This window comes from Ursus americanus, chromosome 5 (genome assembly GCF_024610735.1).
Source record: "Ursus americanus isolate L20-20 chromosome 5, mUrsAme1.1.p, whole genome shotgun sequence".
NCBI lineage: Eukaryota > Metazoa > Chordata > Mammalia > Carnivora > Ursidae > Ursus > Ursus americanus.
In genome coordinates, this window is record NC_142131.1 from 38,570,264 (window position 1) to 38,591,758 (window position 21,495).

At 41.6% G+C, this 21,495-nt stretch overlaps 1 protein-coding gene across 1 annotated transcript in view; it reads right to left on the minus strand.

The window, feature by feature from the left end:
- RGS7BP (regulator of G protein signaling 7 binding protein) overlaps positions 1 to 21,495 on the minus strand; it is a 103,166-nt gene that overhangs the window by 40,821 nt on the left and 40,850 nt on the right. Inside the window, exon 3 of the mRNA XM_045794269.2 lies at positions 3,421 to 3,551. Within this exon, the coding sequence (XP_045650225.1) occupies positions 3,421 to 3,551 (131 nt within the window). The remainder of the gene's footprint in view (positions 1 to 3,420; positions 3,552 to 21,495) is intronic.

Sequence of the window (21,495 nt, forward strand, 5' to 3'; positions counted from 1 at the left end):
AAATGATTTCTTTAATGGAACCATCCCTCTCCCAAGAGCTAGTATTTTATTTTGCATTCCATAAATTTTCAGGGTATTTGTCCAGTGTGTATTTTAATACGTGTTTGCTAGTGCCTTATTTTCTCTGGTTTAATGACATTTTCCTTGGGGCCTACTTTTAGTGACTTATTTCCATTTTCGGTGTTGTTTTTAAACTTTAAATAAGACTATTTTCTTTACATCTAGTTTGAAGATGTCTCACTAACATGAAAATGCCCTTTTCCTCACTGCCTTACCTCTATGGGTACTCAGACAGAGGTAACAATCCATAATACAGTCAGCTCTTGGAGGGGTTTTCTGGAAGCACAGGAGGCTGGCCAGGGGTAGATGGTATATACACCATCTTGAAAAGACTAGAGAAGTATTGTTTGCTGATTCTAGATGGTGATTAGAGAAGGTTACAAATGTATTCAGTTGAAGAAATGTCTCCATGAATCGTTCTTTTAATTTTTGTCCAGCAGCAAAAAAGTAAATTGAGGGGAGTTTCTGTCGGTAGGTCTAGGGTGGGGCCCAGGAATTTGCATTTCTAACAAGGGATGCGGGTGCTGCCGGTGCAGAGGCCCCACTTCGGAACGGAGCTTGATTTCAAGGTTGCTTCAAGGGCTGGCGGAGAAAGCCTGAGCAGTCACAGCTCTCGCTCATCAGAGGGACCTACTGCTTTGGTGTTTGCTTTTCATCACCTTGGGTGATAAAGAAGAAAGCAGAGAACAAAATTGAAAGCATATACTTAAGTGACGAGAGGATGGCAAGGTGAGGAGGTGGAAGTTTTAATTTGTATTCATATGGTGGGGTGATTTCCTCTAGTTTTGAAGGGTAGAGCAAGGGCCCTTAGTCTACACTGTGTTTCAGAATCACCTGGAGTGCCCCCAGAGATTCTGATTTGGTAGGTCGTGGGCAGGATCCATGAGCCTGCACGGTTATTCAGCATCCTGGATAATTGTGAAGCAGATTGTCTAAGGATTTGTGCTTTAAGTAATACTGATTTTAGAAGAATAAAATAGATGCCCAAGCGGAGCCTTAATCCTACATGTGGGAGCAATCAAAGACGTTATCAGGCAGATTCTTTTTAGAGTTGTACATAGAAGGCCAGGTACTAGAGCAGAGAGCAAGGGGGGAATTATTTTTAAAAGAAGAGGCAGGGAAGGAAGCGGATCAGAGACTGACAGTGAAGACAGGAGGCAGTGAAGACCAAATGAACTGATCAGTTAAGAGGTGACGTGTTTTTTACTTATGTGCTCAAGACCAGATACCATAAGGAACAAACTGGGATGTGGGAATCCTTTTTATTTATTTATTTTGAGAGTACATGAGTAGGGAGGGAAACAGAGAGGGGCAGAGAGGGGACAAGTAGACTCTGCACTGAGGGGGCTCCTTGAGGGCTCCATCCCACCACCCTGAGCTCATGACCTGAGCTGATATGAAGAGGCAGAAGCTCAACCAAGTAAGCCACCCAGGTGCCCTTACCTTTTACTTCTAAACAGAGAGCTAGCAGAGGAGAGTCCTTCTTTCAAAAGCCAATTGTGAAGAGACAGAATAGGAGTGGATGGCAGGAGACCAGGTGGGACCCCAAGGAGTTAGAGTGAGAGTGGAGGTGGAGGACACTGGGTGTTACGGACGTGTCATCAACGAGGACGATTCCAGTGGCAATGTGGCCATGAAACAAAATATCTAAGAGTAGCCAGTGCAGACTGCAGGAAAAACTATTTTGTTTTGTTCAACCATGATGAAAAAGAGTGAAAATAATACTCTGTATGTGAGTGTATGTGAGTGTGTGTGTGTGTGTGTGTGTGTGTGTGTGAGAGAGAGAGAGAGAGAGAGAGAGAGATTGAAACCAGATAGGGTAAGTGAGGACATTGGGCCAGGGACAACTTGTTTGAATGGCATCAGTGTATGTGAGTATTGAGTTTTCCATCAGGCATCAGGAGTGTCTAGGAGCTCATCTCTCCAAACACATTCATTTGCAGTAATAACAGAAGTAAAGAAGAAAACTGTTGAAAGTTCTGCCTTTAGAGGGAAAAAGGAAAAAGAAATACTCATGTTTCAAGAAAATGTTCTCCTCTCTCTGGAGCAGTGTAGCATAATCCTATTTTAGTTCTGCCTTGTGCATATATCCGTGAATACACAAGATTTGATTTTTACAAGTACTTTGTCATGCCATTTAGTTCCCTCCACATTCCATGCTCATTTGATTTCAAATCTCTACTTTAACTTCTTCCCTTGCAAGGTCCTTCTTTTTCCTTCCCTACTTGAACTTTATGTTCATAACCTAGCTCAAGCCCCCCCCTTTCTATAAGATTTCCCCTGAATATTACAGGGGTTACCCTCTCTGGATTTAAGTCACAGACAAAGATCACCTTCTACACACCATCCTATTCTTTTGAGCTCAAGCAAAAAGTGTTTGCATTCAGGAACTTTCCAATAAATTATTGTGCAGTGAGTGAGTAAAGAAAATATAGCTTGAATCCTCCACTAACAGAAACTTGTGGTTTCCTCCCCACCATCTGTTCTATTCCACCTGCCCCCATCATGTAATGGGCACTGGTTGGGTAGGGTGGGCTCCTCTCTTAGCTCCAGGAATGGACTTTGATTGCCTAAATCAATCGGTATAATTCCATCCCTCTGGCTAGAGCAGTCGGTTCAAGTATAGACCCATGATCCAACCTGGTCCAATCAGAATGAAGCTCAGGACATTTTCTAGTCTCTAGTGGGGAGAGATCTCTTTATGGATCTTTTAGTATGCAGAGGCGATGCCTGGAACTGTGGGAATCACTTTGCTAACGTGGGGGAAAGCAGTGTGAGGGTAAAGCCAACACCCCGGGGAAGGCCGAGTATCATTCAGCGTGTGAGTCGAAAGAGTGATGAAACCACGCTAAAGTCCCTGCGGTCTCGGGATGTTTCAGCCATTTTAGCCAATATATTCCTTTATAGTTTAAGTCCAGAAAAATGAGACTTTTCTGTTACTCATACGCCTCCCTATTGTTGGTTGAGTTCCCCCTATTTTTAAATCTTTGAGACATAATATGTAATTTGTCTTCTTGCAGCCAAATTCATTTAGGGAAAGAGCAGCAGTCTTGGATGGCATTTACCCCTAGTAAGACTGTTATATATTTTTGCTCACGGTGCGGCTTGTAACCAAAGTCATGTTCACAAGTGGTAAAATAATACATTCGAGAACAGTTTCTACCACAGTTTCTGTTCAAGATGATGGGTTTTCTTAGGCACTTGGTCCTGGTATCGACTTCTTTTATTAGTGTGTATCAGACATTTCCTGAACGTTTACATCCATTCTAATTGCGTATACACAGGGTGTTTGTAGACCTTTGGAAAAGAGAAGCTTTTGTGTAACGTCAGTGTTTATGGCGGTACGCTAAAGGCACATACCTTTTCGGTGGAACTGAAGAGACCCCAGCAGACATATGGATTTGAGCATCTCTGTTGTGTACATTTCTAAGCAGCACTGTAGCTGGATATAGAGCCGACAGATCTCCGGATGGATCTCACCATCTTCCGGGCTGCGAAAGAACGAGGGAGAAAAGCCGTGAGCATGTCTCGAGATGTCACTCCTCAGCCATTTGTCTCTGCTCCGAGGGGGGAAAATGCTTGATAAAGATTCCTTTAAGCCTTGTCTGTAAAATATAGGACTTCCTGCTTTCATAGCAATGACCAATGTCACAGTTCTTACATAAGCGTCTTTCTGACTATAGCTCTTAATTTTTTTTTCCCCTTTCAGTAGCAGATTTCTGCTGGGAGCTTAAAATCATAAATGTTTTAAGTAATTGAAAGTGTCAGACATTTTCCATTTAAGCATTGAAACAAATTTCCAAAATATATTTAAGTCATAAGACTCTCCTAGCCTGCAAGAAGAGATTAAAAACTCTTATTTTTAGAGAAACTAACGAAGAGCTATTCAATTACCAATTAGGAGAGCTTTTTAATATGAAGGCCCTAGAATAATATGATTAGAGAGCCGAGATATCAATTATTTTGATCAAGGTCTTTTGTCTCAGTCTGAAGGATATTCCTTTATTGTTTGCTATGGTTAATTTATGAAAGGCCAACTGATTTTAATGAAAACATAAAAATTTTATGAAAAAGGAAAGTAATACAATTCTAATAATTATACTTAACAATGTAAAGCTAATTAATTACTGAACTTATGCTCTAAAATTTATTCTGAAGTCCTTGAGCCTTTGTTGACTATGATAAAATGTATAAATGGGGGGTGCTGGGTGGTTCAGTCGGTTAAGCATCTACCTTTGGCTCAGGTCATGATCTGGGGGTCCTGGGATTGAGCCCCTGTCGGGGTTCCCTGCTCAGCGGGGAGTCTGCTTCTCCCTGTCCTCTGTCTCCCCCTCCTCCCCCCTCCCCTGCTCATGCTGTCTCTGTCTCTCTCAAATAAATAAATAAATAACATCTTTTAAAAAATGTATAAATGGGAATATGATAAAACATGGGTGATCACTTTTATTTTTATTAAGGGAATAGTTAGTTGTCATTAAAACTCTTTATATGGCATTAAAATAGCATGTGTTGAATAAAGCAAACTAAATTTAGAGATACATTAGAAATGGAAGTAGCCTACAAGTGAGCTCTGTCACGTGTCCTAATGTGTTATCTTTACTTCTGTCCCTGTTCATTTAGAATGCAATGAAATCTGATTAAGTAATGCAGCATTTGGATTTGATTCCTTTATAAAGTGGTCGCTGGCAAAATGTGAGGGGCAATTATCAGAAAAGAATGATGACTTGATTTGTATTTAAGCTCTGAACTCACAGTAAAAGGAATTTGCATTTACGCAGCACTTTACAATGATAATCAATTTTCATTTTCCATACTTAGTAGATGAACCAGAGTTTATCTAACTATCTGGCTTATGTAACAGAAAAACGCACCATTTTTTGCCTCAGTACTATCGACGCCTGCCTCCTATGTCAGAACAAAGTGCCTCAAAAGAGCTTACATGCAAAATTTGGCTTTCTCCAGAAAACGTTAGTTAACAACGTTCGTTTCTCCTTTGTGTCTCATGGGTCCAGCCCCAGGCCAATGTTGGAAACAAGTGTCTCTTTTGCAAAAGTCCCGGATTTTCTTTCAGAGCTTCCTCCCACAGGTGCCTTTCACCCTGAAGCTGTCCTCCTGCTCCCCGGGGTTCTTCCCCACCCCTTCCACCTCCACCTCCACCTCAATGTCTCCTTACTTCATATCTGCAGCCTTTAAAATGTCTCTGACTGTGTTCCATCCCTTCAAGGTTCTGCTAGACTCTGGAGGAATAGCGGGCATTAACGGTTCATATAGTAAAAAGGGATGTTTGTATATTACCTGCTAACACGTTGATTTTGATAGGAAAATCTGAAGATAAGTGTCTCATCCCTAAGGCAGGCTAGAGGAAAAAATATTTTAAGGCAGGCAGGTTTCTCCTGTGCTGCTACATCATCCCAAAATAGCTGCCTCTTTTCACCTGTGTATAACATTGGCCCTGGCGGCACACAGGCACACATTTAAAGAAGGAAGGAAGGAAGGAAGGAAGGAAGGAAGGAAGGAAGGAAGGAAGGAAGGAAAAGAAAAGAAATCTATGATAAAGCTGTGGTATCTATTGCACATTTGCTGTGTGGGACAGTTAGTCACTGTAATATCATTTCAAGTCATGGGTATTCTTATTTTCAGAAGTACAAAATATGTGCCTAGTGGTTAGTTCCCAAAATATGCAAACTCATATGTAGGTGACATTTTGTGTAATTTAAACAAATGATTACCATGTTAAGGTATCATAAGAACCAGTGTATTTTATTATCTTACAGCTAGACAGTGAGCGATAACGCTGTGTACTTAGTTCTCCTGAAAAAGGCAAGTCAGGACAGAGATTAAAATGCCTAATTCATAACATTCCCTCAGGTGCCATCTCCCTAACGCCTCTGTCACCAGGGGGGATTCTCGAAACCGTGGAAGCGTTTTGCCCTTGCTAGATGTTACGGGAAGGAACGGAATAGTTTCCACCAGAAATATAATCTGCCCAACAGAAATTAATCGATATTAAGGTTGCATTATCATTTTCCCGGTTCAAAAATTCAAACGTGTCCTTGCAGAGTATCCTGTAATATCTTGGAAAATCGAAGTACGAAGGAAGAAGTTAGTGAAAGAGCAGTGGAAAAGTTAACATGTCATTCATGTTAGTGTTTCATGAGATGCCTTGATCACTAAATGTTCATTAAAAGACAGCATGTCAGATGACTTATAATATGTCTAAGGTTATACGCAGTGGCCTGAAATACATTTTTGGTAAGCATTAAGATCGTGTAGATTATTTTCATAACGAATAAGAGGTAAAGTTAGAGCAGGGAGAATGCGGCAAAACCCAAGTAAACAGCAGTGTAAAAGCTTGAAAACTTTCTAAGGATCAATTAGAAGGCCTGAGGAAGAATTTGCATTAAGAAAGAATTAGGCCTATGACTCCCTCCAGCAACTGGAGGCAATTTAACTGGGCGATAACTTTACCACGTATCACTTAAGCTTCATCTAAATGGATTCACTCTTATTCATAACAAGCTTCGGTCTAAGAGAGTCACCCCTGTCCTGTGGTGGTGCCCACTGAATTCAGTCAAAGGCATTTGACAGATGAGTGACTAGGTTGTGCTTATTTACTTATTTTTCTATTGAGCATAAGTCAAGAGCCAACCTGGTCATTTTGATGAATTTGAAAGTCTTAGTATTAATGAAAAACGTCCTAAAGATTAACTTCAACAATATGCAGTGATTTGGAGCTCAGGTTGAAGACAAAAGCATTTAAATAACTGTCAAATAATGAATCTTTCAATCAACTCCTGAAGGAGGAGAATCAAGATTTGATGTCTTAATCACACGGCTTCAGAAGCCTGACCTAGTATAGTAACAGGGGGATAGAAATATAAATACTGCCCGAGATGCCCCTGGATAATGCAAGTGTGGATATGCTTGGAGGATGTTCTTGTTTGGTAATTCAGAAAGTAATATGAGAAACACCCAGCAGAACGGCTAAAATTAAAAAGACTGAAAATGCCAGATGTTGCTGATGATGTGGGCAACAGAGACTCTCATTGTCGATGGGAGTTAAAACAGTACAACTGCCTTGAAAAGGGTTCGGAAAGTTTCTTATGACCCTAAACATATACAGACTTATGACCTGGCAATTCCATTTCTAGGTATTTAACAAGAGCAATGAAAACATATTCACAGAAAGATCTCTATAAGACTGTTCAGGGTAGTTTTATTTAGAATACCTAAAAACTGCAAATAGCCCAGGTGTCCGTCTAGAGGAAAGTGGATAAAGAAACCAGTATATCCTTACAATAGAGTAATGCTCAACATTTAAAAGGAGTAAACTCCTGATACACAAAACAACATGACTGAATCTCAAACACAAGATCTTGAGTGAGAGAATCCTTACACCAGAGAGTAAATACTGTATGACCCCATTTATATGCAGTTCTAGAAAGATAAAACTGTCAGTGATAAAGATTAGAATAGTGGTGAGGAGAGAATCTGGGAAGGGGCATGAGGAGAAGGAACTTTCTGGGGTGGGAGTAACATTCCGTATCTAGATAGAGGTTTGAGTTACATGGGTGTATACATTTGGCAAAACTTGTTGGATGGTACACTTAAGATCTGTATATTTGGTTATATGCAAATTTTACTTAAAAAAATAAGAACAGTTGAACTCTAATGAATGATACGCAAGCCAACCTATTTAAGGGCAAACTTTACTCGTGTCTGCAGCTTCAGAAAAATAATACGGGTTGCTGGTTGGGTAGAGGAATGGACAGACAAGTCGATATGCGGTAAAGCAAGTATAATAGAATTTAATTGTAGAATCTAGATGATGGTATTTACTTGACGTGCAAGGATTTATGGTTCCGCAAATTATTACATGGCATAAATTGAACAAATCAAGCTTTTGAGTGTGAAGGTCAAGTTCCGGAGTGGACACACTAGGGATTTTAGTTGGGAAATGCTCTGGCCCTGTGTCTGTCCGCTCTTTGGTTGAGGTTGCCAGATTTTGGTGTTCTAGTCAGCTGCTACCAGCTTTTTAAAAACCAGCAAAATGCTTGTTGTTTTGAAAGTGTGCCCAGTGTCATGGTTTGTATATTCAGTTGAAGGCAGCAAGGCATAAAAACAGCAGAGTGGGTCTGGAGTCAGAAAACTCGGCTCTAAATATAGACTTCGCTGCTTAGAACTGTGATCCTAGGAAAACCACATTAACTTCTCTGAGACTCAGTTTCCTCAGCTGAGAAATAGGGGTAACGGCTGTCGTGACTGAAATACCTCAAGGGGCTTGCAAGGATCCAATGAGATCATGTGTGGGAAAACAAGTAAGAGCTGTGAAGGATTGTTCGAAGTTGGCTGCCACCCATCTTAACACATCAAAGTCGTGTTTACGTAGCTTTATGCTGGAGTGTAGTCTTTGGTTTTAAAAATTATCTGTTATTCTGTAACATTCTTTATTTGCTTACAGTTCCCAAATATGGCCTTTGGTTAAATAAACATGCCATTAGGCTGAGAAAAAAAGGTGTGACCCCATTGACAACCCCTCAGCATTTCACAGACTTGGGTGATGACAGATGAACACTTGGGGTTTGCCAGCTCCTGGAGACGGAAACCAGGACTCGTGTTTGCCGCAGATAGATCCCAGTTTCTCTTTTCAGAATCACTTCTGTTGCCGGCAAGGGAAGACTCAGGGAGCCAAACGGCATGAGGGAAGGGGATGATATCCTTTGCTTTATTCTTCAGAGCAAATAGCTAGGGAGGATGGGGATTAAGCGACTTACCCAAGGAGGTCTCTGAGTACCCCCAGTGGTTTCCCCTCAGATGGATTCCACTTAACAACAGTAGACCCTGGTTCTGGGTCAAAGGCTGTGACAGGTGCAGAGGCCTGCCTTCCTAGATTTTCCGTGAAGGAGACTACTCAAGGTGGCTTCATAGTGTAAGTGATCAATGGATAGTTAGAGGACAGAGGAGGCACAAGTGTGTGTGTGTGTGTGTGTGTGTGTGTGTGTGTGTGTGTATCTATGTCCCAGTTATTATTTTAGGTTTCAAATTCTTAAGCATAATTACAGGGTCTAGCCAACTTCATAAAAACAGAAAAGGGCCTGAGCACCCACTAAATGACTACACTTTTTTTTATACCAAAATAAGCATTGCAATAAAAAGAGGAGCCCATTTAGGGGGCCTGGGTGGCTCAGTCGGTTACGCCTCTGACTTTGACCCAGGTCATGACCTCAGGGTCCTGGGATTGAGCCCCGGGTCAGGCTCTGCACTCAAAGGGGCTTCTACTTGTCTCTTTCCCTCTCCTTCTGCCCCCCCCCACCCCCTGCCCACCCCCGCTCATGCTCTCTCTCTCAGATAAATAAATAAAATCTCTAAAAAAATTTTTAAAAAAAGAGGAGCCTAGTTAATTAGAAGAACTGAAGCAAGGCATTTTTCAAGGTATCTATGTGTATAACAGTTGACTTTCCCTCTTGTCTCCATTTTTCTCATAAACTTTCTTTGGTGAGTTTTCACGAAACTTGTGCTTTTGGTTGCAGTCTCTTCCTAGAGAGTCCTAGCAAGTTTGGTTTCCCCAGGAGCCTTTGAAGAAGTCATTGCAGTAACTCCCCTCCCTTGCCAGCAGGTCATGCCATGGGAACACAGGGGTCCCGGATTCCCTCACCACTGAACCAGACCTGGGATCAGACTGCCCTGAAGCTGTATGGGTTCAGTTAGAAATGAAACTTGACTTTTAACAGCAAAGTGAAATCTGACGTGCACCTTAATTATCCGTGGGTGGTTTCTTCAGGTACCTTTATGCAAAGCTTGGGAGCCAGAGGGGCCGGCCGCTTTTCTGACTTAGGGCCGTGTTCTGGTGTCCATTTGCCTGCGGCTTCTGGTTTGCCCTCTGGCAGGACCTTTGACATTTCCCCAGGAGCCAGAAGGGAGAGTGGATAAATAATGGGTAGCATTACTGAGCACCTTACTCATTTTTTTTCCATTTAAAGAGTAAAAACTGTAGTTAAACACTTAGAAAATCAGTAGCTATCAATTTCCTGACATTAGGATACTTATAAAGAAGACTAAGAATATGACTATTGAATTATAAGTCATCTTTTATTTATTTTAAATGTTACTGTGTAAGGCATTCTTGGGGAGGGGTGGGAAGAGGTGGTGACTTCTGTGGTGATTGCGAAGGGACTTTCTGGGCAGTTCTCGGGGAGTTAGAGGTTGACGGAGTTCACGGGCTGCACATTATGATACCTGAGACTCATGTTTATTGATCAGGGAAAAGCTAACATTTACAAAGCAATATTTCCTCACTCTCCAAAATGAAATATCTTTCTTGTCCTGTCTTGGCCTGCTTCCCCGCCCTGTATCCTTTTTGGCTTGAGAATCTCTTGGAACTTTCATTTTTCCTCTCTGATTCTCGCAATGTTTTTCTCTTTATGGTCTCTGGTTGGGAGTCATACGGGGTCTGCAAACAGTTCTTTAGGTCCTGGTCTCCCAGATCTTGGGATTCAGACAGACTCGCCGACAGAGGCGTGTGGCTGATAGACTCTGAGTCCTGGATTCTTTTTTTTTTTTTTTAAAAGATTATTTATTTATTTATTCGACAGAGATAGAGACAGCCAGCGAGAGAGGGAACACAAGCAGGCGGAGTGGGAGAGGAAGAAGCAGGCTCGTAGCAGAGGAGCCTGATGTGGGGCTCGATCCCATAACGCCGGGATCACACCCTGAGCCAAAGGCAGACGCTTAACCGCTGTGCCACCCAGGCGCCCCTGAATCCTGGATTCTTGACTCTCTGCTGGGAAGACAATCAGCAGGGGGTTACGTGCTTCCAACAAAGCCCAAGCCCCCTGACTTTAGCTAGGATCGGTTTAATTTTAAATATAGATACGTGTGTACGTATCTATATTTATATTTAAATTAAATAAGCATATTTACGTTTTCACATTATAATTGGGAAATATTTTTTGCATCGAAAATCAAGATTTTCATCCTCTAATGGTTACTGTTTTCACCTGATATGAATGATCTTCAAAGGTCAATTATCATTCAATTATCGTGTGTTACACTGGAAAGAATTCAGCTCATTACTTTTCATTATATTCAAAGTCTGGGTCATTAATTGCTGCTTGCAGTTAATTCCTGCTTTTATCCCCTGGAATTTTAGGGCTCAGTATATTCAACTGTTGGTTTATCTAAATGGCATTCAGCCCTTCATTCTTAACCATGTCATTAATTTAGGGGATGTCATATTTCCCTTTAGCTAAAACTATGGGCTTCATCGATCTAGCCAAAATGATAACACAGTCTTAAAATAACCTTAGATAACTCGACTGACCAAATTTAACTCTTTCAGCTTATCCAAAAGAGAGTTTTGAGAACTCATCTCCTTTAACTGTAACAGCATGAAATGATCAATACTTGAATAAGTAATGATGATGTATCAGTTGTATAGTAGAGAATAATGGTCACATCCGTTGTTGTCAGTGCCAAAGGCCTCCTCCTATACGTGAGAAGCTATTTAGGGTGATGGTGTGAAGGGTGGCAAAAGACAACGAGAGTCCAAAATATGGCTCATACAGGCCTGAAATTATTCTTTTTTAGCCTCATAAAAGGATTAAACCAGGGAGGCTCTTTGGGGAGGATTCAGGATTAGGGCAGAAAGTTGGCATCTGCGGTATCTGTTTTTCATCTTATAACAGCAGCAGATACACAGAGCTTCCGCTGTGTGCTAGAACTTCAGTTTAGCCCTCTGGGTCATTCTTGCATTGATGTGAAGGATTTTGAGAAGCGTGAAGAGTTCCTGAGCATTTTTCAGTTTACTTTTGCAGCTTCAGACTCTTACCCAAGACCAGAGGTGCTTTAAATATTAGATCCAGTAGGATTCTGTGGGGTTATTCTTTCTGTTGGCATGCAGTGATAATTTGTGTTTTTTGCAGAGCTCTCAAAAGATGACACTTCATGCCAATATGGCCGTGCGCATTTCTAGATGGATGTAACAGCTTTTTGCTGCAAAAAAAGGCAAAAGCTTCATGCAAACCGATGAGACCAGTATCTGTATATGTGGAAAATATCATAATCTGCCAGTTTTCCACTGGAAAGTTTATCTTATTTATCTCTATAACGTCCCACATTTAACAGACGTTAACATTTAACAGCTATGTCTGATACATAGCGGGTTCTCAGAGAGTCCCCCAAAGTGGCTTTAAACAACACAGTGCCTCCAGGGTGTAAGGAGTCAGAAGGCTGGAGTTACACTGCCGGCTCTGCCTTTTCAGCTCCATTTCACTGGGAGAGATCAGTTCCTTAACAGTTTCTTTTCTTGCAGCCCCCCCTTCCTTTCTTTAAGCTATTCTGTAGAGGTAACACGTATTAGTAGACCTTTTCTGCAGGTAAGAAGAAAGAGGAAAAGATGACTTAGCCCAATGTCATAGGTATCCGTTAGTATCATTTTGGTCTATTTCCTTCCAGACTGAGATCCTCAGGAGCAGGAAGTTTTATCTGTTATTTCTGGTTTCCAAACCCCTAGCATAGTGCCTGGTTCATTGGAGGCTCTCGCTCCCTGTTTTTGGAAATGGATCAAACTGAATGTTCACGGCTGACCCTGTATCTGAGTCCGTGTGACAGACGGACTTCACTAGTCAGTGAGGGAAGAGCAGTGGTGATGTGAGTGCGGAGCAAGGGGTCCACTTGCCTGCAGTAATTCAGATGTTCTCGAAGAAGGAAAAGAGAGGAACAGAAAGGCCCTTTTCCATCCTCCACAAGAAGCCGTAAGCAGTTTGAGGTTTATATCTCAATTTCATGACTTATAACTGTGACCTTGGGCAAGTTCCTCAAATTCTTGCTGCCTGAAATATTAAATTAGGGTAGTAATACCTACTTCATACAGTACTGAAAATATTTAAGTCAAGCCATATATGGGAATTTTGTGATTATAACAAGCACAAATGAACAGAAGTGTTTCAGGGAAGCAGTTCTTGCACTTTACGCCTCGACATCCTTATGCCTTTGTCACAGACCTTCTTCTTCCTTATTAATTCAAATCATATTTAGTGATTTCCCATTATTCACAAAGGGTGAATCTGGGAGAAAAAGAGGAAAGTGTTACCTCTTCTGGAGTCCTTTTTTCCAGAATTCATGGAATCTTCCGTTATTATCCTATGGTGTTTTTATTTGATGATAACATGCTATTAAGTGTCCTCTGAGACAAATTAATTTTTCTAAACAGTGATAGCAAACTTGCAGTCTTTATTCCTTCCTTCCAGTATCATTTTACTGCCATCGAATTTTCAACTAAATGGCTCCCGTGTGGAGATCTACGTATAATTTCCCCCTTCTCTCTTAATGATGAAGTATAATGTACCGTTAGGTGAAACGAAATGAAAGGACTCGGCACCTCGGCCAGTAGTTACGGCGCAAAAGCAAAAATAGCTCTTCCAGGCAGACAGACATGTGGGCGGGAGGAAATCGCGATTAACGAATGTTTAGGTCAGTGTCTCCAATAAAGGCATTACTTTTGGCTTTCAAAATCGCATAGGTTATGTAAGATCATTGGCCTGAGCGAGGGGAAAAAAAAAAAAAGGGTTTGTGAGCTTCACCGACAAAAGACCTGAGGGCAGGAATACGATTTACTCCTTTCTGGCATTTGATTCAGCGTTAGCAACATACAACATAGCTCACCTTTCCTGGGAGGTGATCATGTGCCAGATACCATGCGAAGCTCTTACGTCTCATTTCATTCTCACAATGAGTCTATGGAGTGCGTAGTATCCTTATCCTTAATTTACAGAGCTCAGGAAATGAGCCTGAAGAGAGTTATGGGAATTCCTCAAGGTCACACAGATAGGAAGTGCGGTGATAAGACTCAAACCTGGATTGATGCTTTTAGCGGCTATGTACTAGAACTCAGGAACCGAGCTATATTTATGTGTTTGTTCGTGCCATGCACAGTTTTGGAGAGCGTACTTTATGCACATATTATGCTAAGAAGGAAATAATCTTTTTTTTTTTCTTTTTCTTTGTTGAGCTCCTAAATTTTCTTTGCTTAAAAGCCAGCCCTACTCCTAGTTCCTCCACTTTTCCATTTATAAGAAGTGCACAGCGGTATTTTCTGGGTAGCTCAGGAATACATAAGACAAAGGGAGCGTAAGTGTGTAACGCAGGAGGCCCGCCGGGCTAGTGCAAGCTGGTATGTGTGGGGGAGAGAGGGGCGAGCACAGAGTGCTTCCCCAGACCCCAAAGATTCCTCCATCTAAGCAGAGCAGTGGGAATGGGAAAAGGACATGGCAAGGACTGGGCACAGAATCCTCTTTCTAGCTCTTTGTACCCTTTCTTGCACGCGCATCTGATGAATGCACTGAGGGGTGTGGGAAGGTGCCATTGATGCTGTTCATGGGCTATCACTGGTCTCTCCTTTGCTCAAGGACAGGCAGAGAGTCCAGGATATAACACAGAGGCCTCTTTTTCTCACTTTACTGGGAATGTGAGAGTTCTCTGCACAACAGGAGAAATAAGCACTATAAATTACGTGCAAAGCACTTTAGAACTAAGGAGAAAAATATATTAAGACAAATGTATGACATTATTGGTGGCTAACAGCTCAGTCGGATTTAAAGCATAAGTGTTTTTAAATGTTATACAGGTAGTCTTCGGACTTTGTATATCATGCGTCCCTGTCGATGACAAAATTAAACATGAACTCCTAATATCCCATATGTATTTGTTGATAAATTATACATATGCAGCAATACATGTTACATATATAAAAATGCACAAAAAATTGAAATTAGAAATGGAGACTATGAAATTCAAAGTTCTAGTATCTTCCTTCAGATCGTCTTGCACATGTCACTTTGAAGCTCACGGGCTTCAATCGGAGGCTCCCAAACTTGAATGAACATTAGAATCACCCGAAAGGCTTGTGAAGCCACAGAACGCTGGGCGCTGTCCCTAGGGTTTCCAGTTCAGTGGGTCTAGTCTGGAGCCTGGTTATTTGATTTCTGATAAGTTCCCAGCTGATTCAGGAACCACACTTTGTGAAGCAATAGGATAGCTTTAATTACAGCCATACCCTCTAGGGAAGGCATCCAGCATCCAAAGGAAAGCAGTAATAATGTTAGCGTGCCAGCGGTAAGGCTGATATTTAAAGCAGACGACCCTATAGAGTGCCCCCAAATCATGACACACAGCTGCAGATCCTACTGTCTTACACAAAAGAGTAGCTTCAGGAAACATCCCGGCACCTTTCAGGCCCACGGGGAGAACAATGTTTTCAGGTAACATTCAGGATACACATTAGGGAAATGTTAGTAAGTGGACCCAGACCCACACCGTAGCGCAACTTAAGCAGATGGAAGACCATGGGAGGTTCTAGGACCGCAGCGATAGGGCCTCCTGCATCACAAGCACCCCTGGGAAGTCAAGCCTTGCTTGGCACGTTCTTCTGAGAGGCCTCCTGAAGGGTGTGCATTCAAGTCGCAAATCGTATTTTGTTCACGCTCCAGGTTTTACTGGGCCCGGTTTTATCCTCATTTTAAAAACGTCTTGTTTTATAAATTTTACTTCACTGTGGCCTTCTTTCATTTCCTGTCCCATAACTCATGTCGTAACACCCTTAGAATGAACTGGCATCTGACTGCAAATCAAAGGAAATGTGGCAACACCCACTTTACAAATTAGTATGTGAGTTCACAGAGAGCCCCACGTGGTGAGGCCACCGTGTTCCAGGGAAGGGCAAGGGCAGGAGCAATACACTCAGAGGCTCTCTGCCTCCTGCTCTGAGCAAGTCACTTACAGGGATGCTCATTTGGAAGCTAGTGGGCAAGGCAGAGAACGTACAAAGGCGCAGTCCAGCTCACGCTACTAAAATGCCGGAGATCCCTGGCAGATAAATGGCCGAAAATTGCTTGGAGGACGCGAGGCTGCAGCATCACTAAGGGCCTGCGGTCTCGGTGAGCAGGGAGAAGGACAGCTCCTGTCTGTCTTTGTTCAGGGTAAAAATCCTGCTTGTTCTCTCCCCACCTGCTGTAAAGAGCGCTTGTACCAGGGCTGGGAAATACCGTTCAGCAGAGCGTTAACAGGGAAATTGGAAAAGTTGATCTAGACAGGAAATGAAAGAATAATAGAAAACAGAGGGAAAGGACCAATAGGGGACAAATCTGTGGGGGTACGTATGGGAACTTAGCTGCATTTCACTAGTGTGGAAGGTTCCACGTGCTGGAAGCCAATGCTGCTGCCGTGAAACATGCTAGGGAACACGGCCCATTTTCCCCAAGGATTTAGGTTGGGCAGGAATTAATTTCTGTTCAATTTTTACACCACCATTTCTCTTCTTGTTTTTGTTTTTAAACAGTGTCGTTCCACTTCTTTAAAGAATGTCATTTCTTTTCCAAGTTGACTACTTAGACTAGTGTGTGCTTAAGTTAATTTCCACATCATGAATATGTGAAATCTCCAAGCAATATACACGAATTCATTTCCTTCTACTTGAATTATGAAAGCCAGTTTCCTTTGCAATTTAAACATGTAGTCTAATTAAAGATACAAATCTCGAAATGTTGTTTTTCCCTCACTGCTCCATCCTCGCTTTTACACAGACACACACAGACACACACACACAGACATACACACACACATACACAGATTTTTTTTTTTTTAGGTCAAGCACACAGTGTTCTACCAGAAGGGAATAATGTGAAATAAAAATAATAGCAGGGATAAAGAAAAATAAGCACTCTGTCCACATGGAGCCAAGAGGAAGACTTAGAAAACAAAGAATAAGAACTTGCTCTTTTTTTTTAAAACTTGTCACTATATCATCAACATTTTCCCATTTTAAATAATTGCAACAGGGTGATGTGGAGAAAAAAAAAAAAACAAACAAACAGGAAACTCCCCGAAGAGGAAATATGAAAGGCTAATAAATACATGAAAAAATACTTGACCTAATTAATAATCAGGAAAATGCAAATTTAAATCAGTGAGAAATATCATTTCATACCTATTAGATTAGAAACATAAGTCTGAAAAGACCAAGTGTTTAAGAGGAGATTGGGTAACATATCAATGGGAGGGTTGATTGATATGCTGGAGACACTTGAAGAACTGGAGAGCAGCTTGAAGTCACCAGGTACAGTGGCAGCTGTTCACGTTCAGAGACCCATCACTTCGCTCCAGTGTCTGTCCCCTATCCTCCAGTTCAACAGAACTCCCTGTGACGATGCAAATACTCTGTGCTGACCAGTATGAGAGGCACTAGTTTCATGTGGCTTTGGGCACTCAAAGTAGGCTAGCGTGACTATAGAACGGAAGTTTTTACTTTAATTAGGTAACTATAAATTTCTATGCCTCTAGCAATATCTAAGTATACCAGGTTTACCACAGAATTACCAGACCTGGCTGTAATCATTTTTCGACATTTTGCTGATTTATAGTATGTACAACTCTATATTTTTGTTTTAACGTGTTTTTTTCAACTATTAGCAGAATTGAATATTTTCTCTGTTTCCTTATTCCAGCCGTCTGTCCATACCCTTTGCCTATTTTCTAGCAAAGAAGTCCCAGGTCGGATTCTTTTTTTTTTTCTGGCACTGGTTCCTACCACTTTTATACACTCCTTAATTTCTTTTTAGTTTGTATCCTCTAAAACTTCAGTGTAATTTTTCCCGTTGCATTTTTCCATAAGCATTAAAATATTTCTGCATTTTTACATCCAGCTTCTTGTTTGAAGGGTAAACAGCTTTAGTTAAGACCAACTGGTTTAACTCGATAAAAACTAAACTACGTTGGGGCGCCTGGGTGGCTCAGTCGGTTAAGCGTCTGCCTTTGGCTCAGGTCATGGTCCCGGAGTCTGGGATCGAGCCCTGCATGGGGCTTCTGGCTCAGGCAGGAGTCTGCTTCTCTCTCTCTCTCTCTCCCTCTGCTGCTCCCCCTGCTTGTGCGCTCTCCCTCCTTCCCTCTCTCTCTCAAGTAAATAAATAAAACCTTTTTAAAAACCCTAAACTACTATTAAAAGAAATATGCCCACCCTGGGTTGCATTGAGGGGCACAGACAGATGCGTCTGTGTAACCTGCGAAGAGCTCATCCAGTTCCAAAGGAAGCCGTCAGCTGAGGATTGCAGCAAGGGTTCTTGCACATCTACCGCGTGCTCGCTCTCTGCTACACCTTTTCCTCCATTGGGCCCCTGGCTGCAACTTCTATCGTGGACAGAACTGCGGCGACTTCAACTGCAGTTCTTCCACAGGTCCTGTCTTTTCTTCCCGACTGCTTTTAAGATCTCCAGTCCCCTTCCTTCCCCGTGTCCCGTGGTATCGTTTCTCTCTATTCTCTTTCAGAAACTCTGATTAGAAATATGTTGGACCTTTGCATTCGAGTTTTCCTGTCTTAAACCCTCTTCTTCTATTTCCTGCATCTTTACCTTTTGCTTTTGAATTCTTGGCATTTTCCTCATATCCACCTCCCAGCTTACTCTTTTTGTCTCTGTATAATCTAGCCACTTGGTTTTATTTTTAGTGATTCTTTTGCTTCTCCTTTCTGGAATGTTTTTTGAGTCCTTCTCCAGGTGCGCTTGGTCTTTTTACATACTCTCTTTGGTCTCATGTTTTCAAGTCTTCTTCTGTGTCTTTCATTATTGGAGACACACTTCCTCTAAGTCCTTATCAGGTAACGCTGTTAACTACGGCCCTTTGGAGAGTTAAATCCTACTGTCTACTTTGCAGGTCTCACCGTTGCAAGATTCTTTCCTTGTGTGTTTTACCACTTAAGGTTGTGACTTTCTCTGCAGATACCTGAGATGGGTGGCTTTTGGACTCCAAGGCAGTGTAGAGCATGGTTCTAATTCCTTAGGAGGCTGAGTCAAGCAAGTGCTCTCTTGGTTATGGTTGTGCATTTTCCCTGGACTCCCTCTTCGCTAAACATGTAGCCCTTTGAGAGTCTGGGTTTGTATCAGAATCTCAACCAGAAGAGGTTTGAGAGCATTTCCTCACATATGGATCCATCACAAAGGTATGGAGGGGGCAACTGGGTGTCACCGCAACTTGAAGCTGACCATGTGGTGCTGTCACTACTCGTGGGCACTGAGGAATGAGAGGAGGAAGAGGTGCCTGGGGCCCCAGGGGAGAGAGCTGTAAAGGCAGGCCTCCATGGGGCCTGGGGTTATGGGACAAAGCCACTTCGAAGGGACTGTGTAGGGAGGGAAACAGGAGAATAAATATCCTGACCTCACTCTTCTCCTTCTTTCCCAACTTCCTCCTCACTGGCTAAAGCCAGCTGGAAGCCAGAGGAGAAGGGAGCCCTGTGATACAGGGCGGAGATGGGCAAAAAGTGGATCTGGAAGGGCAGAGAGCAGCCAGCCAGCACGTGACTTTACGTGGGTATCTCACTTCTAATTCCTGTCCCCACGTGACCTTCCCACTACAAGCTCCTCAGTAATGGAGCCAGCAAATTCCCTCAGGGAAGCCATTGGATCAGTCCACACCATCTACCACCCCACTTTTTATTCCCTCCCCATTTTTGACCTTAGGGATTTCTCTTTCTTACAAGCTCAGTTACACATTTAAAAGGGTGTTTGCCTGTCATATTTTGTACAAGGCAGTTGTGTTGTATGCCCTAGAGTCACCTAACTAACTGTAGTCCCAGAAATAAAAGACAAATTACCCTGCCCAATCTTACCCAGACTCTCTGATGTAGAGATCCTTACAAATGTTAATGATGGGTTACTTTCTTCTGGGTCACAGAGTTAGTCAGCTGGGACTTGAATACTGCCTCCAAAGTCCAGGCTCTTTATGCTACATTATACACTGTGTGTGGGCATGCTGGGTGCCTGCCATTTTGGAAAAAAAAAAAAAAAAAAAGGAAGAAGGAAGGGAGGGAGGGAGGAAACCTAACTAATTCAAGCAATATGAGGTCAGCTGTGAAATTAATATGAAGCTCCAAAAAGAAAAGAGAAGATAAATAGACTGAAACACAAGAACACCAGAGATTCTTTAATAAAAGGACTGGCATTAAAGTATTACGCTTGCGTGTGTGAATCTGACATTGCTTCTTCCACGGAAGCCATCATTAACATAGGAAAAAATGGAAATCGTGATCATTTATTTTCCTTTGGATCATACAAGACCATGAAATAGAAAGTCCTGATTTCAGATTATCTGAACATTTAGAGCCGTACCATGACCATGTTGTTTCAAAACAGAATCAAAGGCCTCCAAATAGATGAAATGGTCACCACACTCCATGGGAAGAAGAAAGGAACATTTAAAAGTCCAGAAAACCCGGATTTAAATTCTGAACCAGGTGTTAGAAGCAAAAAGAAGAAATTCTATTTCCAGATTATGTTGAGTCAGGTCAAATAATTGCTTCATATGTTGAAGAAATTAAAAATGAATATGTGTTAGGCATATTGGGTCATTTTTATTCCAATACTTGTGTTTTACAAAAACAAAGAAAAAATTCTGCTTTGTTGAGAAATCAGCGCAAAGAGAAGGGGAAAAAAGGATATGCAATAACACATATCCTTTCGGAAAGGCTAAATAATCAAGAAAATGTGAGATGTAGCAAATATAGTCTAAAAACTAGATAACTTTGGAAAGGTATGTAAAAAATATTACTGACTTCAGAAGAAATAATCAGAATTAATAGAAAACAGATGTTAAAAATGAGAATGATTTTTAATGTGTACATTTTAAAATATTTTGGAAACTGTTATTTAGTGAGTAAACTTCTCTAGACTTTAATTAGACCACGTTTTCAACTTTTTGTGCTCACCAAGAGGCATATTTTATTGAATTTTGGGGTAATTTGTTTTAGAATATACCTTGAAAATTAGAAAACTGAATTCTATAGATAAGAGATAAAGGTGCTTTAGTTTTTAAAAAATATTTGAAAAAGGTGAATATCCAGATTCCAATTAATGAAGCAGGGTCAAGTTTGTAAGGTATCAAACATGGAGTTGGGTACTGTCCACTCGTAAACTTAATGTAAGGATGTCAGGTTAACAAATACATTTTAAAAATAAACTACATTTGGGGCGCCAGGGTGGCTCAGTTGGTTAAGCTTCTGACCTGATTTCAGCTCAAGTCATGATCTCAGGGTGGTGAGATCAAGCCCTGAGGGAGGCTCCCTGCTGAACATGGAGCCTGCTTAAGATTCTCTCCTTCTTCCTCTGCCCCTCCTCCCACCCTGCATCCCCACTTGTGCACTCTCTGTCTCTCTCGCTCTCTCTAAAAACAGAACAACACACACACACACACAAAGAAGCTGCATTTGAACCAGGTGATACCTAATTGGAACAATTGAAAAACTGTCTTAAAATTTGAAAAGTAAAGGATTTTATATTAATAGTAAAGAACAGTAAACATATTAGTATACTAATATGTAATGGGCAATTAATTCAGTATTAGTAACTGCTTAACACATACTGAAAGGAAATGAAGATGCGATCTTTCAACGAAGTA